The sequence below is a fragment of the Liolophura sinensis genome, chromosome 5 (genome assembly GCF_032854445.1).
Source record: "Liolophura sinensis isolate JHLJ2023 chromosome 5, CUHK_Ljap_v2, whole genome shotgun sequence".
NCBI lineage: Eukaryota > Metazoa > Mollusca > Polyplacophora > Chitonida > Chitonidae > Liolophura > Liolophura sinensis.
In genome coordinates this window covers 4,142,823-4,160,503 of record NC_088299.1, presented here as the reverse complement: position 1 = coordinate 4,160,503, position 17,681 = coordinate 4,142,823, and the positions used below count along the sequence as shown (strand labels likewise).

The 17,681-nt window shown below is 40.3% G+C and overlaps 1 protein-coding gene across 1 annotated transcript; it reads left to right on the top strand.

Annotated features, from left to right (window-relative positions):
• The first annotated feature begins 7,146 nt into the window (after window positions 1-7,146).
• On the top strand, window positions 7,147-17,328 carry LOC135465976 (aminopeptidase N-like). The gene is made up of 8 exons (XM_064743358.1): window positions 7,147-7,487; window positions 9,516-9,984; window positions 11,978-12,133; window positions 13,028-13,145; window positions 13,767-13,887; window positions 15,300-15,454; window positions 16,379-16,492; window positions 17,164-17,328. The coding sequence occupies exons 1-8, from the start codon at window positions 7,238-7,240 to the stop codon at window positions 17,326-17,328; spliced, it is 1,548 nt and encodes a 515-aa protein (XP_064599428.1). The 5' UTR covers window positions 7,147-7,237.
• The last annotated feature ends 353 nt before the right edge of the window (window positions 17,329-17,681 follow it).

The following is a 17,681-nucleotide window of genomic DNA, read 5'->3' as shown; positions in this document are numbered from 1 at the left end:
TCGGTTACATCTAAGTTCATAACTTGAGGAGAAGGTAGACGTAAATGGAGGCTAAGAAACAAAAAAAAAAACAAAAAAAAAATTACATACTCGTCGAATAGAACTCAAATGGTAATCAAAGCACATCAGCTGAAACCTTACAAATACGGTTGATGTATTCAGTGTAAACTGTAGGCCTAGACCTAGGAATGACGTTGTGTGAAAAACTACCCCCGATCAGGCTAAGTAATAGAATGGTAAACATCAAAAACTACCGGTGCATCCAAAACTACCTCATTAAGGTTACGGGTACTCAATTCTGGCTGCTGTGCTTCTCTGACGGGACACATATTAGAATTGTTACATATTGGATAATTATTCTTTGCTCCTTTAAAGTTCCTCCACGTAGGCCTATCTCCCAAACTATAGGCCTACCGGGTACTAAAGATAGGGTAACCAAACTTGGCAAAACAGTGCTGATCGTATAAGAAAACTTTTGCTGTTTTAATTGTACTTCTTGACTGGTCACGTGGTTTGATCGTCACGTTGGATTTTATAGAAAACCTAAATATATTCTTCTCAAAAATCCAATGAAAAGATCATTCTGCAATGTGATATGCAATTACCAGGATTGTACGTGAGTTGGTGTCTTTTCAACTCGCCTGCTTTGCTTTTCGCATGTAGGCTACCGTACCTATTTCAAGGCAAGCGAAATGAGAATTAGAGGTCGGCATCGATTAAGACTATAACTTAACATGAGTCAAAGATACAATTAAGACCCAGGGATGATTTTTTTAAAAAAGGTTTCTTTTCGACTTCGATCAAGTTTCAAGAATACTTGGTGGCCCAACACCAAAAGTCAGTTATCTTGGTATTTTACACCCGCTATAGATGACTTTTTTATGAACATTTCAGCACTGTGTATAAAATATTAATTTTGTTTGTTACTTGCTGGTACTGCGATTAATTGATTGTATCATTTAACACATACAACTGAGTATTATACAGTTGCTTACACTGTTAAAATTGTCCCGTAATCGTTTACTGAAAAAGGTGAAGCTAGGCGGCATCCCATTCAGTGAAGTTCCACTTCATAAAAGTCTACCGGTACGTTTACGTTTGTAATGTAAAGGTTAACGCTTATATTGGTAAGTTTTTACCTGTCATGAGCAAATCTTTCCTGAAATATTCACTCAAATAAACTGACGGCCAAAAGAAACTTTACGACTTCATTAGTTAACTTTAACCAGTCTTTTCAGCAAATTAATACCAAATTATTGTAGGAAAACATTGTACGAAGCATATTTCCATGTGCGACAAGTGTCATATACGCCCACACGAATTTGTTTTGAGACAACGAAGGGAGTTGAAAAATTACGTGACCCATGGATGGTCGCAACTGCACATGTAATACGTGTATAAAACGTTACACACAGCGTGCTGGACTTGCACAATGACTAAAAACCACTACAGACTGACCCCAGAACAACGCGAGAGGGCACTGGGTATGGTGTCCTTGGGAGCCACCCATGCCCACATTGCAAGAACCTTCGGCGGCTCTCGTGTAACTGTGTCAAACTTGATTCAACGTTACAGACTGACAGGACAGGCATCGGACAGGCCAAGAACAGGCAGGCCTGGGGTAAATACGCCCACAGAAGACGGGTACCTGCGCACCTTACACCTGAGGAACCGCTTTCTGACAGTGACGTCATCGTCAATCAATGCCCTAGGTCACCGGGTCAGTCGGCAGACCGTGTCCAGCAGACTCACGCAATTAGGGCCTATCGACCATTCAGAGGGCAGTTGTTGACAGCCGAACATCGTCGCCAGAGGTTGCGATGGGCTCCAATTGTACGCCGTTTGTAGCGACGTGATTAGCAACGTGTTGTTTTCACGGATGAAAGCCGCTTTTGCCTGCTCCGAGCCGATGGCAAACAGCGATCTTACCGTCGAAGAGGCGAACGAACGGCTGTATCATGTGTCCATCAGGTTTTACCGTATGCTGGCGACAGCGTGATGGTGTGGGGTGAGATTTGTGGAGAGGAACGGATACCACTGGTCATCATCTACGGGAACCTAACAGCTCAACGTTACGTGGATGAAATTCTACGTCCAGCCATTCCCTCAACAGCAACCTGTACTAGCATGAAAACGCCAGACCCCGTACAGATCGAGTTGTGCAGAAGTTCTTGGACGCCAACGACGTCAGCGTCTTGCCGTGGCCTGCACTTTCCCCAGATATGTCCCCGATAGAACATCTTTGGGATATCATGGGTCGTCGAGTAAGACAACGGCCACACCTTGCAGCCAACCGACAAGAACTGGCGTTCGCTCTCCAAGATGAATGGCAACGAATCCCACGTCATCTCATCAGACGACTGACTTTTTCTATGCGTCGGAGAGTTTTTGTATGCATTGAAGCAAGGGGTGGCCACATGCGTCGGAGAGTTTTTGTATGCATTGAAGCACGGGGTGGCCACACGCGATATTGACTTATGTTAAAAATAATCAACTTTTTGTATACTCTGCCCATTGTTAACCAAGATGGAATGGCTATTTTTCTACCCTTGGTCTGTTTGTTCACTTGTAAAATGATTTGAGGGGGGCTTTGGCCGTTCTTACTCAAGACTTTCAGTATCTAAAGTCAGTGGTCTTTTCAATATATTAAACTTCAGTCGTCCTGTTTTTTGCTTTGGCAAAATAAATTGATTGAAACTCTTTGTAAAGTTTCTTTTCGCCGTCAGTTTAGATGCAGCCTAGATTTGTAGTCCTCGTTCATGCAAGCTACATTAGGTCCAGAGGCACATTTGCTTCCGGAAAGTAGTGATTTAATATAAATAGTTTAAAGAACATAAGCGTCATACATGGGTAAAATGCCCGCAGTAAGTACTAATACCATATAATGAATGCAATACATGGCATGCCTGCTTGTTTGAGGAAACTTCAAATTCCCTGACGAATCAGAAACTACGAAACTTATACTACGTATAGTAAGTCTGGTTGTCATATTTATTTGGAAATGTTTGATTACCGCGTTCTGCCTATAGAATTCTTACCGTAACGGTACTTCTATACAGAAGACGCCATGATGCAGGAATTATGCACACCGGTGTTTGGAGAAGGTACTGAACTCCTTCTGAGGCGTAACCAGATGTACACGTCATTTTACGAATTTTATGAGAGAAAATCTCCATGCTGTATCGATTTACATGTACTATCAGAAAAAAATATAATAATCTGCTAAGTTTTACAGAAAGTCTGTTTGTCTGAGTTATGCCAGAATGTATTCTGTTATTGCAGCAGATCGTTCTGTTAAATAAAACACATATTCTGTGAATTCAACATAACGGTTCTATTAGACTAACAGCATATTATGTTGAAATATGACAGAATATTGTATTATAATAACAGAATACATTCTCAGACAACACACTTTCTGTTAAACTAAACAGATTATTTTTGTTTTAATGTATATAAAATACATCGTACAAGCTCCATGTTATCGGACATTTTTCTGAGACATCTTGTAGGCGAAATGGAATTTCTGCTGAGCACGACTCTGGGGTACAGAAAGGTCGACATACTTGTACATTCCAGTGTATTTGAAAACTAAACTAAAAAGTGCCAAATATTGCAAAATTACATGTGGCTTTGAGCAGCGCTGTGCAAGAACAATAGTGGTCACGGTGAAGAATGCTGTAACATACATCATCATTTGAACTTTTGACCACTTTATGGGTACACAGGGATCTCACCGTGTTTTTAAGGTATACAGATCTACATGTATGGAGGCTATATATGTGCCAGAATGCCACAGTTTCTTCTTTAAGCCGGGAGTTGGAGGTCACGTGACCACCCTTTCGCGTCTAAAACAAACCGGCCGCCAAAGGTTAAGGCATTGAGAAAAAGGTCACTTTTTACCATTTTACTGGCGACCAGTAAGGCCTAGTTGTACAGTATACCGTCACGAAAGCTCTGCAGAAATACTCAGACATTCTGGAAAGCTGACAATTATACAAATCCAACGGCTACCAGATCGCTGACAGCAATTCAAAAATAGACATTTTCGTATGCGGTAACGGTGAGAGGACAGTTTTCTTCACAAACGCCGTTTGTTACCAAGGAGATCATGTGGTCTCTAGCTTCCGATCCATCTTACCGAATAATCAAGTGACAACTTGAGCACCCATGCACCCATCCCTCACTATACTGATGATGCTTCGGAAACCAGCACAGTTCTGTAACTATACAGGGCCTATCTGTGCCTTGGTGGTAATATACTTCTTTATGTCTATGTGTCTTACATGAAGTTCGTGGAAGATCCATTGCTGGCCTCCCATAATGCAATTTGAAATACAGTACGTATTGAGACCATCCAGCGAATGAAGCTCTGAGAGCAAATGTGGGAAAGTTGCTTATGGCATCTAAATAGGCCTATACTTATTGCCAAATCCAAGGTTTCCACAGGCACTGTCGTTTCCTACGCCCGTAAAACTGCCCACCATCGCTTACCCTAAATATTATACAATTATTGGACAATGAATAATTAGACGACATCTCGACAGCTGACTTGACACTGACATCACGTGCCTCGAGCCGACAAATCACGGTGCTTCACTCTGAAACATGCAATAATTGTTTCATTATACTGGATAACCCATCACTCGCGAGTTTATTTACGTTTCCATATGTGAATGGGTTAGAGAAGGGAAGTAGGAACTGTCAAAACAGCGGCTCTCAACAGACGGCAGATGGGACGTAATACAACCCAAGGGGAGATTACCTAAGACCTGATCAAAAATAAATGTGATGTAGCACACATTGCATTTGTTTCTTTAATGACGTCACAGCGTGCAACGTCACGAAATGTGACGTGATGTTATCCAATGGGGGAAAGATACATTTACGTAAGGTATAATAATCTAGAGCATGGCATTTTATACCCAAATCAAAGAAATAAACAACTGAAAGGTGAGCATATGATATAGTAGCCTACATAGTAATATGCACTCTTGTATCTGTATGACAGTGCGTAAAGCTGGCCGCCGTTTTATAAGTGAAATATTTTTCACTACCCGTAAAACACCTGTCAAATAAATATTCAATCAATCAATCATTTAATCAATCCTGAAGGAGAAAATTAATTTTTTGCAAAACAAATCTGAACGGTTTTGGTGCGGGATATTGATGCTCTCTGCAAACCAAATGATGCCAGAGTGAGTAAGTTCCATTTCACAACATGGAAAACAAGAAACAGATATATGTACATGTATAGTGTCCAAAATCATGTGGGGTTGGGTGAGGTATAGGGGGTCGACGCTCTGGTTTTACTCTTCATCCTGTGAATCTTTTATATTGAATTCTGCTGGTACATTAAGCAGACCTGGTTCCTTTACATTGTTTTCACGTTATTGTCTATTAAATGTGTTGACATCACAAACCTTTGGGTGATTCTAAACCGGGGACGTCTAATGAATTAGACCGGCCCGGATATCACAGTTGGTAGAGCGTCCGCTTCGGGACCGGTAGATCCAGGATCAATCCTGGGTAGAGTCACACCTAAGACTTTAAAAGAGGAAGTTGAAACTTCCTCGCTTGGCGTTCAGCATGAAGGGGATAGTGCAACGACTGGTTGACCCATATCAGTATAATGGCTCGGGCGGGGCGGCTTACTTGCCTTCGATAAGTCGTCTCAGTGAAGCAGCACTAAATAAAAGAGCGGTGGAAATCCGTCCTGGAACAAGGAGGCACATTACACGTACATGCACCCTAAGGATTCCTTCGTCGTCATATGACTGAAAAATTGTTGAGTACGACGTTAAACCCCAAGCACTCACTCACTCACTCTAATGAATTAGCCCTATAAGGAACACTACTGCATTTTCTTTACCCAGTTCTGCTTCAACCATGGTGGTAGGGTGCGTTTAACGATTTACATGAAGAGTTACAATAAGACCGTAGCTAAGGTAAATTGACATTAGGCCGTACTTCACCGAGGTGCAATTCTGTAGAATCCTTCGCCAGAAGGTATATGCCTCATTGGCTTCGATTTGAATAAGAGCCCATGGTTGTACAAATTGCCTTTAACAGTGTCATTCTCTGGCAGAAAGTGGTATTGTTAAAGAGATAAAAAAGACTATTACAAGCATGAAATGTATATGAACGACATTAGTTTAATTGGCCTACTCCATCAAGAGCTTTACGCTGATAAACTTTACGCACCTAAAAAGGATTTTTTCCTTCATCCATGAAACTGATCGCCCTCGTATACAAAATTAAATATTCTTAACTGGATTATACGGCATTAAATATCTATATTCAATCATTTTCTCTCTTCGAAAATAATGGTGCGATAATGGTTGACTCCGTTGCAAAGAAATTGTCACCACGGTAACCAGTTTTGATTTCATAACTTGCAAACAGAAAACAGCTCTGAGGCAATATTACGTGTAGGCCTATATGGGGGTGCCTGGGATATTTGAGGTTATATAATTTTGCATTACTTCCAATGGTGTTACAACCGTTGGATTCTACCTGTTATATATCAAAACACATTTGCACGTCATACGTCGAGATATACAACGTTATCATTTCTTTACACAGATGTATATTACAGTTATTTTCATGACCGACGTGGCAGGTGAAATACACATTATAAAATAAGGGTACCCCACGAGCATGCATTGATGGCTTCGGTACACACTGTTTAGCTATACATGTACAGAGAAATAAGCTTAGAGGCAAAGCGTTATATTCCATCTTGCCTGCTGGGAATGAAACTGTATATTCAATTTGCTCTTTGGTTAACTTATTTTTGGACCATGTTATCTTAACTTCTTGTTTTTTTTTTCGCCAAAAACCCAGAGCCGCCTCCTTAGATTCAGACCGTGACATTTCGAAGCGTAAAGCTAATTTTCGGGATGTACACAGGGGCACAGACAGTGAGTTTGGCCATCTGCTTGTACGCGAATCTAGGCCAGTGACTGTTGTGAGAGTTATCTTGGAAAAGCTCGGGAAAAGTCGTTTAGCAGGCAGACTGGTAATTCTGTGGTATGTGTAAAGGTCTTCTTGGACAGTACTCCAGCACTTGCGTGTTATTCAGTGAAAACAATTTCTTTGGGAAGTCAGGTCGTTCGCGAAATATCACTTCCTGATACCGCCGTGGAAATAATTCGAGATCGGTCAGTGGAGCATAGTTGACGGATGTACACTCTGGCTTATATTGTTACCAGTCTCTTTAATTAGCTGAGTTAAGATGGAATCGGCAAGGAGAAGTAATGACGGATGCTTTGTGAGTGCCACGACGGGCTTCATTCTGACGTTTTTAGCCATTTTGTTGGCGGTTGCAGCAGGAGTTTCGGTATATCTGATACGGCAACCAAGTCACGTGACCTGTCATTGTAACTGTTCAAACGATCACCACCGAAAGGTGGTCAAAGCTGGAGAAAATGTGCCCCACACCGCTGAAACCCAAGAGAATGCCACGCTGACATATAAAGTCGAATGTGAGTATACCGTTATGATGATTGTTATATTCGATTTGGGGTCAACAGATCAACAGATCCCGTAGAGAAGCACACGCATAAAAGCAATCAAATATTTATTTATTTATTTATTTGGATGATGTTTTACGCCGTACTCAAAAGTATTTCATTTATACGACGGCGGCCAGTATTATTTATTTCATTGGTATTTTACGTTGCACTCAATAATATTTCACTTATACCACATTTGCCATGCAGCATTATGTTGGGAGAAAAAACGGTCAGACCCTGGGTGAAAACTCGCTACAATCCGCAGGTTACTGGAAAATCTTTTCACGTACGACCGGGGAGGCAGCCATTCAGCAAGAGCTGGACTGGAACTCACAGCGACCACATTGCATAATGAGAAGTATGCCGCGGAGGCTCATAAAGTGTTTAAATGGAGAAACATGTATAAAGTGATCAGCATAATTAAGCGGTGTGACATAATATATGTAGACTATATGCTTTGCTTCATTTTCAGATCCTCATTAGAAATTTTTTCTTCGAAGTACATTGTAGATGTATATTTGTTTGATTGGTGTTTTTCGCCGTCCTCAAGTACATTTCACTTATACGACGGCGGCCAGTATTATGGTGGTAGGAAACCGGCCAGAGCCCGAGGGAAACCCACGACCATCCGCAGGTCGTTACCAGACCTTCGTATGGCCTGAAAGGTTCGCAACGACCGCTTTGGTGGGAGGTTCCTGGGTCATTGCGCATTACTGGCTTGCTAACCCCTTTTTCACCACGGAGGTACCCTTCGTAGATATATGTATATAGATCATACCAATATATGCAAACGTTTCGGCATATAGGCCCTGCCATTTTCATGCCGGCTTTTATTTGTATTGCCAAACATCAATCAGTTTTGTTGGTGTCTGGATTTGAATCCGGATTCCGGAAATTTTAATGTGATTCCTCACTATTCTAAAATGTCTGTCAACAACAATATAAGGAAACATGAGGCAAAGTTTTTGATAGAATTTGTGCGCCTTTTGTGTGCGGCAAGCATAGACTATACCAAGAGTGATGGAACTATTTTTTAAACGATAGTTCACTGTTGCGAGGTACTACACAAATACATATAATATTGTCCCTTCGTCTGTGTATACATTTAGCTGTGGCGGAAGTTTGGAAAATCGGTGAGCCTTCTGTTTTATTTAAATACTACAGTACACGTTAGAAACTAGACATTAGACATTACAGACCAGGCATTAGATACTAGATATTGTACACCAGACACTGGACACCAGGCATTGGATTAGAATGTAGACATCAGCCAAAAAAAAAAAAAACAAAAAAAAAAAAAGAACAAAAAACAAATTGCCGTTAAATCCGCTCCATGAATGCTCACGCCGTGATTACATTTTCTTCCATCTAATGCATTAATCCGTTCCCGATTTAGGATGAATTGTTTATATGAATAGGAACGAAAATAATCCATTACATCGACGAAAACGCAATCCGTCATCACTCAGGGGAAAGATTTAACTGAAGATTTTAAACACTAGACATTAGACACTAGACATTGCCAATACAGACATTACCACTACTGACATGGCCACACTCAGCAAACACAAACCACAGAGACATATCAACATAACGTTAAATTTCCGGCATTGAAATAATACTGCATGGCCGCTATCATATACGTAAAGAATTCATGTGTGCATGAGTCACAAAGCAAAATCTAATTTATAATATTTATTATAATTATTATCATTAAAATATAATAATCATATTAATATTGTTTGATATCACTTATCGGAAAAGGAGTTTTACCTTTTGGATAAGTTTCTAGAAGTAGAAGAAATCTTAAAAATAAGTATATTTTTTGTTTCGGGTGAATGATTATAAATTCTCTTCCTATGCTGGTGGTGACTTCAATTTTTATCCAGTGCTTTCGCACAGAGAAAGGGGTATGAATTTCGCTGTGTCCATCTGTTTCCGCTATATATCTTTTGTATTATTTGTACTTTAGCTGTGCAATGTTTGCTAAACTCGCAGGTGCTACACAAAACTGCTCCACACGAAACAACTCACAATCTGCGACTACAACAACGGGGCGGGAAATGAACAACTCTTATCGTCTGCCGAAATCTTTGTCTCCGGTTTTTTATAACTTGGAGATTAAGCCGAACATTTACGAGGAAGACCCAAAGAATTTCACCTTCGAAGGACAAGTGAAGATTATGATGAACTGTTCCAAGGAAACGACCAATGTGACTTTGCATATTAATCAGCTAAAACTACTCAATGATTCCATCGACATAAAGGGAGGTTCTGATTGCCTGCACCCGCGGATTGGCGTGATGAATTACGAGCGAGATCTCGAGAGACAATTCGTGATTTTTCACCTGAGCGAAGCTCTGAAGCCCGGATGTCAGTACAATCTTACATTGAACTTCACGGCTCCACTGACGGACAGCTTGTCTGGCCTCTTCTACAGTTCTTATCAACATTCAGGATCAAACAGGTGAGTGTGGGCACAAGTGTAAAATACGACGTCCATTAAAGTGAACAAAGTCTACCAATATATACATTGAAAAAAAATGATATAAGACCCACTTATCACAGAAAAATATATAAAAATGTCTATAGAGTTTTGAAAGCGGAGAAAATGAAGTTCAGCATTGGGGACACGGCGCTGACGGACACTCAGTTCACTCAGTTGCCATGTTGTAGAAGCCCCTATGAACTTGGCCAATAACTAATACTGAAAACGTCACGTGACGTCACGTCAAAAAACTTACAAGCTCTCCATGACAGTGTGGTTTATTGTAGTGGATAGACAGATTTTGCGATTAGCTTAAGTGTTAAACTGGTGCACTAGTGTCACAATGCGTACGTACTGGGATACAGCAGTAACTTGTCAGGGTGACAAACCGCCTCGGTGGAGTCAACGCTTGAAGAAAAAAATTGTGACTTTGTATTATTTTTCCTTAGCAAAGTCAGATTTATTGCGAAAATATCTTCCGAAAGTCTGAATGAAAGGATCTGTTATCAATCAGGAGGTTCTGCTATGTTCGGTAAATTCCCTGTAATCGGTACAGAAAGCTAGGCCAAATATTTACACCCATGCAGGACGAGGACGAGCAGGGCCGCGAATACACGACGCTTGTGTCCACGGACATCGCACAAACCGAGGAGCAAACCAAAAGAAAGATCAGCCCTTTGAACATGGAACAGAGCTGATACTCTTTGGTCGGGTATCAGGCGTTTTTGTTTGTATTTTCTCATTGTCACATTGTTTATTACCGATGGTACGGCAGAGCTCCTATGTTTTGTGACGTCGCTCTAGATAGCTTATCTATTTATTTATTTATTTGATTGGTGTTTTACGCCGTTCTCAATAATATTTCACTTATACGACGGCGGCCAGCATTATGGTGGGTGGAAACCGGGCACAGCCCGGGGGAAACCCACGTCCATCCGCAGGTTGCTGGCAGGCCTTCCCACTTACGACCGGAGAGGAAGCCAGCATGAGCTGGACTTGAACTCACAGCGATCGCATTGGTGAGAGGCTCCTGGGTCATTACGCTGCGCTAGCGCGCTAACCGACTGAGCCACGGAGGCCCCCTCTAGATAGCTATAACATGGCAAAATGGCGTCACCAAATGAGTGACTACATATTAAAGATTGTTTGATATTTACCTTGTTGATAAACAATGTAGAATTTTTAAAAATATTTTTAGAACATTTCTGAAATACTACTTCATAAATTAATTAAGCTTTAGTGACAGACTTCATGTTCACTTTAAGTGTTACGGTACAAAAAATAATAAACTGCCATCGGTTATCTCCAGTTGTATAGCCTTTAATCCGTTTCATCAAATACGGATTGATAGTTCGTTGTTTTGCAGGCATTATTCATTACAATTTATCATTACAATTATACACAATTCGTATTTATTCATGGTAATTAGTAACTATATATTTGTATACATGAACTGTACACATACGGATTAGTAACACTTACCGTTGAAGGTTCCCCGGGCTCTCCCAGGTTTCCTCCCGCCATAATTCTGGCCACCGAATACAAGTGAAATATTCTTGAGTACGATGTAAAACACCAATCAAATAAATAAATAAATAAATCATTATGATAGATTATATAATTTGTTAGATACAGATTATGTTAATCGCGATTTCTGCACGTGGACAAGCCTTAACCGCATACATGACAAGTACTTTTCTCTTATGGGTCCTTGGAGTCCACCAAAATGGCGTCCCACGTTGATAAGCTTGTCATTAGTTTGCCACAGGTCAGTGGTTTATCCCGCGCATTCCGGTGTTCTTCACCCATGAAACTGACTGTCATCGTGTATAGTTGAAAAATTTTTCAAATAAACAATCAGTCAATTACCATACCATCTCCGGTCACTCTTGGCTCGTTATATGTCTAAGAAGTTAACCACAGTACATGTCATATTTTAGCTTTTGTAATTAGCTTTCTTTGTTTACTTCAGATATTTAGCCGCCACATTATTTTCTCCGGTATATGCGCGAACTGCTTTTCCGTGTTTCGATGAACCGCAGCTGAAAGCCCGGTTTGCAGTCACCATAGTAAGAAAGCCCAACTTTACCAGCCTCTCCAACATGGACATAATAGGCACCACTGACAGGTAGGTGCTATATTCAGAATTCTAACACGCCTGTCTTTAACCTATAGAAAAGCATAGGACAGAAAGACACCATCTAACATGTCATTTTATGCCAGTTGGCATCTTGCCATGACCTACATTTGCAACACCTGGCCAGGTTTGATTCAGTCAAAAAAAGGCGTAAATAACGATGCATGATAACTGTCTGCTTCAATCACAATTAACCTCGTAATATAAGTGGAAAAGGTTTCAAGTTTCATGGACAACTACATTTCTAATATTTAAGTAAAACATTCTCAGTAGATGAATGCTTGCCTTTCTTGTCTAAACATTAGAACCGCTCACTTTCAAACTCTCGACTGGAATTTTTGTGGAATGTCGATGTGTTAGAATAGAGGTAAAGGTATGGGAGTAAAATGAAATAAGATATATGTCAAAAGAGAAAAAAAGAAGAAAAAAAGAAAAGAAAAGAAAAGAAACAAGCAGCTGATGTGCACACTGAGGACTTGGCTGTGGCATCGTCATTAAAGTGTAGGCACACCCGTTTTTGCGGCATATATTTGTCACATTATACCGCCAAAATAAAACCTTTACCTCCTAAAGTAGTGACAATGTACTTGTAGTGATACCTCACCTGAACAACATTCCAACAACTCCAGATGACACCTTAGCTAATCACAGCATGTGGACACAATGGAGGCAGTCAAGTGCTTGACTTTCTTATAGTATCATAGGCCCATAGCTGCCCTATGTCTTTTGTCATTCGATTCTGAAACATTTTCTCTTCGCACGATTTTTTATCGGGGCAGAGTAGAAATGCAAATTATGATGGCACGTCAGACACGAAACCAGTTATCACCCACACGACCCCTTTGTACCTTCAGTATATATACTCTTACATGTTTCTATGTTCAGACCAGATGGATATGTGGCCGATGAATACAACGTGTCTCCGCTGATGTCGACCTACCTGGTAGCATTGGTGGTTTCCGATTACCATCAAATGACTAAATACACCAAAGATGGCACCAAGGTACGGATTTCTCTCCCACTTCCCCCACGGTGGCTTTACGTTAGGACATTTGTCACTTAGTAACCTTACCAGGGCGGAGCTTTCATCAGAACCTGGTTTTCTATCGCATATATATGTAAACCTGATTTCCAAGGGTTCTTAAATCAAGCAATAAATACACCTGCAACTACATCGAATGACTATAAATGATATTCTCACGCAAGGTATATTTGTTGATGGTTTCACTTGTATTTAAAGGACAGATGACACCCTTGTCCCCCCCCCCCCCCCCCGCCCGTTATACGGAGAATGGGATGTCGCCTAACAATGCTTTAAACTACAGTTTTCTTAATGCCCCAGGTTCCAGTCCCGAAATTAAGTAGGCTTGTACAGTGACGTCAACTATGATAGCGGCGAAAGCAACTTTATTGGAAGGAAGGGCACTGTTTGTGGGCGCTAAGTGAGGCCAGCGTTCTCAATATCTTCATCCATGACGTAATTTCCGTTTTCAACCACTATCGGAAAGTAAAATATGCCCCAAGAATGACTTTTTTTTGTCTCATTTTTGGGGTGTATTTTTCTTCATTTCCCTTAAACCTATACTCTTCGTTTTACAGTATTCCTTTTCATGTGTCCTTAAAGGTTCGCCTGTGGGCTCCACGAGGATCTTTACCCCACGGAGAACTAGCCCTGGACGTCGCTGTCAAACTTATGGAGTTCTATGCGGATCACTTTGAGATTCCCTACCCATTGCCTAAACTTGGTACGTATGTGTGTGGATTGAAGAGTCTCATGAATGAACTGAATTCGACTGAACTGCTTTTATTAACTGAAGGACAAAATTTTCAAGAGAGTGGACCATGGTCTGCTGTGTGTGGCTGGAACACACGTACACAGAGAGATGTTTGAGTCGACTGACTCATGTATCCTTAAAGGCTAATTCAACTCAGAAATATGACCTGACTCGAACAGGAGTCGTATGACTAGAACAGGAGTCATGAAAGACCCCTGTCAGCTATCATTAATATAACCGCATGAGTTTTTAATTGCTTGGCTGATCTGGTCACATGACTCAGTTTTCTGACTTGAATTAGCTAAGTTGTATAATTCAAATTTTTCAGTCAGTTACCAAAACTTTTCTATCATCATAATTCTCGTCATGGAGAGTTCTTGAAACTGGGGACGCGTTGTATTCAGTGGCATTAAGAAAATTGCTGGCGTAAAGAAATGCAAATATAATGTCATATATACAGTAATATCCAATGAAATACCAAGTTTGAGGTATACAAAAACACGTTTTTAAACTCGAGAAATTATATTTACCTCCTTTCGTACCAATGGCCTGCTGTGGATTATTTTTGGATTTTACACAAAATTAATAACTTTGAGACATAATGAGAAACGATTTTCTCATATCATTATTTATTTATTTATTATTTATTTGATTATTGTTCTACGCCGTACTCAAGAATATTTCACTTATACGATGGTGGCCAGCATTATGGTGGGAGGAAACCGGGCGGAGCCCGAGGGAAACCCACGACCATCCGCAGATTGCTGGCAGACCTTCCCACGTACGGCTGGAGAGGGAGCCAGCATGAGCTGGACTTGAACTCACAGTGACCGCATTGGTGAGAGACTCCTGGGTCATTACGTTGCGCTAGCGCTCTAACCGTCTCATATCAGTTTAGACAGATTGCCATGCTGTGTCTATCAGCTTATCCACTAATGATCAATATGATCACCTGCAGTTTATTTCCATAACTGCCTTACTTCTATTAATTTCTTCCCTCGATCTCACTTGTTATTGGACCTTGGTGGCAGCGCTCGTGTGGCAGTTATCGCAGTCTGACATTTATTGCCTCCCGCCAACATAGGGTGCATGTCCCGCGGTATGCCACATTTTCCTTAGTGACTTGCCAAAGGTCAGTCGCTTTTCGCGGGCACTCCGGTTTCCTCCATCGATAAACCCGGCGTCAATTGTATACGTGAAGTATGGCGTTCAAAACAATCAGAATCAAAATCAAATCAAATCTATTAATTTATCTAAAGATCGATAGTACTACACAAATCAGATAAACAAATAGATCACTCTCAGTTTCTGTATAGTAAACGTGTATTAAGTTTGTTCCAGCAAACGCACGTAGATCTGTTTGTGAGTTTTTCTCATTCCAGATTTCGTCTCGATCCCGGACTACATCGTGCTGGGTATGGAGAACTGGGGACTAATCACATTCAAGGAGACCTACCTTCTGTATGACCCACTGTACAACTCAGCCAGGAACAAGAAGCAAATCGTTACTGTTATAGCCCACGAGATAGCACATTTGGTAAGAATTGCCCTCAGGCGGCCCGCTTGTTTCTGTAAAGGTGGAAAATACATAAAAATTACATAAAGTTCAGAGTTTGAAATGTTTGTTGTAAATACAGTTTTCTGCGCCTCCGTTGCCGAAGGAGTTAGCATGGCAGCGCAGTGCTATGACCCAGGAGCCTCTCACCAATGCGGTCGCTATGAGTTTAAGTCCTCTTCCGGTTTCCTCCGCACCATAGTGCTGATCACCGTCGTAAAAAATGAAATATTCTTGAGTACGGCGTAAAACACCAATGAAATAAATAAATACGTTTTTTTCATAAGAAACAGAAGTTTAAAAATAATTTTGGGGTATTTTGGATCACCTCATGGTGACGCATGTTCAAGGATCATATTTGTTAATATGTAAACAAATAGAAGTTAATCTTAATAGAAGTTGAGCCTGTATTGTAATCATATTTTTAATATATTCATAAATACTATCATAATTAAGATTAAATATATGTGTTTGGACACACACAATAAAGTTATATTAAAGTATATTTATTAGACATGCATCACGTTGTTTTTAAGATCATTATTATGCAAAGACGAAAATATACCAAGCGGTCCCAAGTACTTACAATACAAAATCTTTTCAAATACACTTTTCTCGTCAATGAAAAAAAATGAAGACATATTACAACCCATTTAATGTTTTGATCACTTTTTTATGTTTTCTTCCTCTTTAATTGTTTTCATAATTAACATAATAAACTGCGTGTTTGAGTAATTTTCGTTTTGTCCAGATTCGTTTTTCTTTCAGTGTTATGTAATTATGTTTCAGCGTTTTTATCAGCGTATTGGGGGCAGTATTTTTGGACTACATCACTGATTATAAACGCCTGGAAAATTCACATATATCGACTGTCTACTAATGTGATATTTTTGTTTTGGTTGTCAGTGGTTCGGCGACTTAGTAACGATGTGCTGGTGGTCAGAACTGTGGCTCAAGGAAGGGTTCGCTTCATACCTCGAATATATTGGTGTACATCACTTGTTCAAAGAATGGAGGGTTGTAAGTAATTAGCTTTAATAACATGCGCCATATTTCTACAAGAGTTTCGTGTATGCATAGATGCTCGTTCAACCTGATGGCGAATCAAACTAGTGGCCAATATTTATTACTGTCTTAAAAATTTAGGTGTCTGTCTAATTTGTTAATGGATTATAAATATAAGTATTTTTTTCTTTGTCTCAAATTTAATACAGGTGTTTTGCAATGGCTAGTTCTGTTTGGTCATCTACTCACACAAAGAGAGATAATGATCAATGTATTGCCAGCATGCGTCACAGTGATTTGTATCAAGCTAGATGCACTAAAAACTTCTGGGGACAACTAATCAGATATATTCACTTTATGATTTACCCAGTCTATCGAATTAATGAGAAAAGACAACAGATCAATAAATCTAAGGCTTGCCCTAAATCAGCAGTTCAGTTTCATCATGCAGATTAAACATTCACCGAATTCTCAATCGATCAGTAAGTCAATAAATCACATTGTCCTTCATTCACCAATTCATATTCATCTCTCGGATTATATTCACTTAATTCATTACTGATTGCTCATTCACTCAATAAATCATATGCTTGTCCTCAGTAAAAGCAGCAATTCAAATTCATCATACAGATCAATTTGTTAGTTAATCCATCCATTTATTGATTGTTCAGTTGGTGTTGTTTTAGTGGGATTATTTCGTGCTCTTCGACCTTCATCTGGTGCTGTTACCCGACAGTTTGGGGAACACCTCACCCATCGTCACACAAGCCGAGTCTCCAACGGAGATTCAGATGGCTTTCAGCGCAATACCTTACTCAAAGGCCAGTATGAACATCTCACTTATTCTCTAGGGTCAAGTCACAAGCTCCCCTATTGCTGTTGGTAGGTCTGATGACAATTTGAAAGCTAAATCACATATCTTGCCTACTTTTTAAATCGGAATCATATATTCATTTATTTATTTGATTGGTTTTACGCTGTACTCAAGAAAATTTCATATGACAGCGACCAACATTGCGGTGGAAGGAAACCGAGTAGAGCTCACGAGAAATTCTCAGGTTGCTGGCAGGCCATCCAACGTGCGGAGAGAAGCCCAAATTAAGCTGGACTTAAACTCACAGCAACAGTATTAGTGAGAGTCCCCTGGTTCCTTGCGCCGTATGCTCAACAAGCGTTATGTCGTGGTTCCGAAGATGGATCTTGT

Bases quoted from the DNA above. Each gene is read 5' to 3' on its own strand.
- LOC135465976 (XM_064743358.1), top strand. From the start codon at position 7,238: ATGGAATCGGCAAGGAGAAGTAATGACGGATGCTTTGTGAGTGCCACG. The intron at 13,146-13,766 runs GTACGGATTTCT...GTGTCCTTAAAG, and splicing joins ACACCAAAGATGGCACCAAG to GTTCGCCTGTGGGCTCCACG. The intron at 13,888-15,299 runs GTACGTATGTGT...TTCTCATTCCAG, and splicing joins CTACCCATTGCCTAAACTTG to ATTTCGTCTCGATCCCGGAC.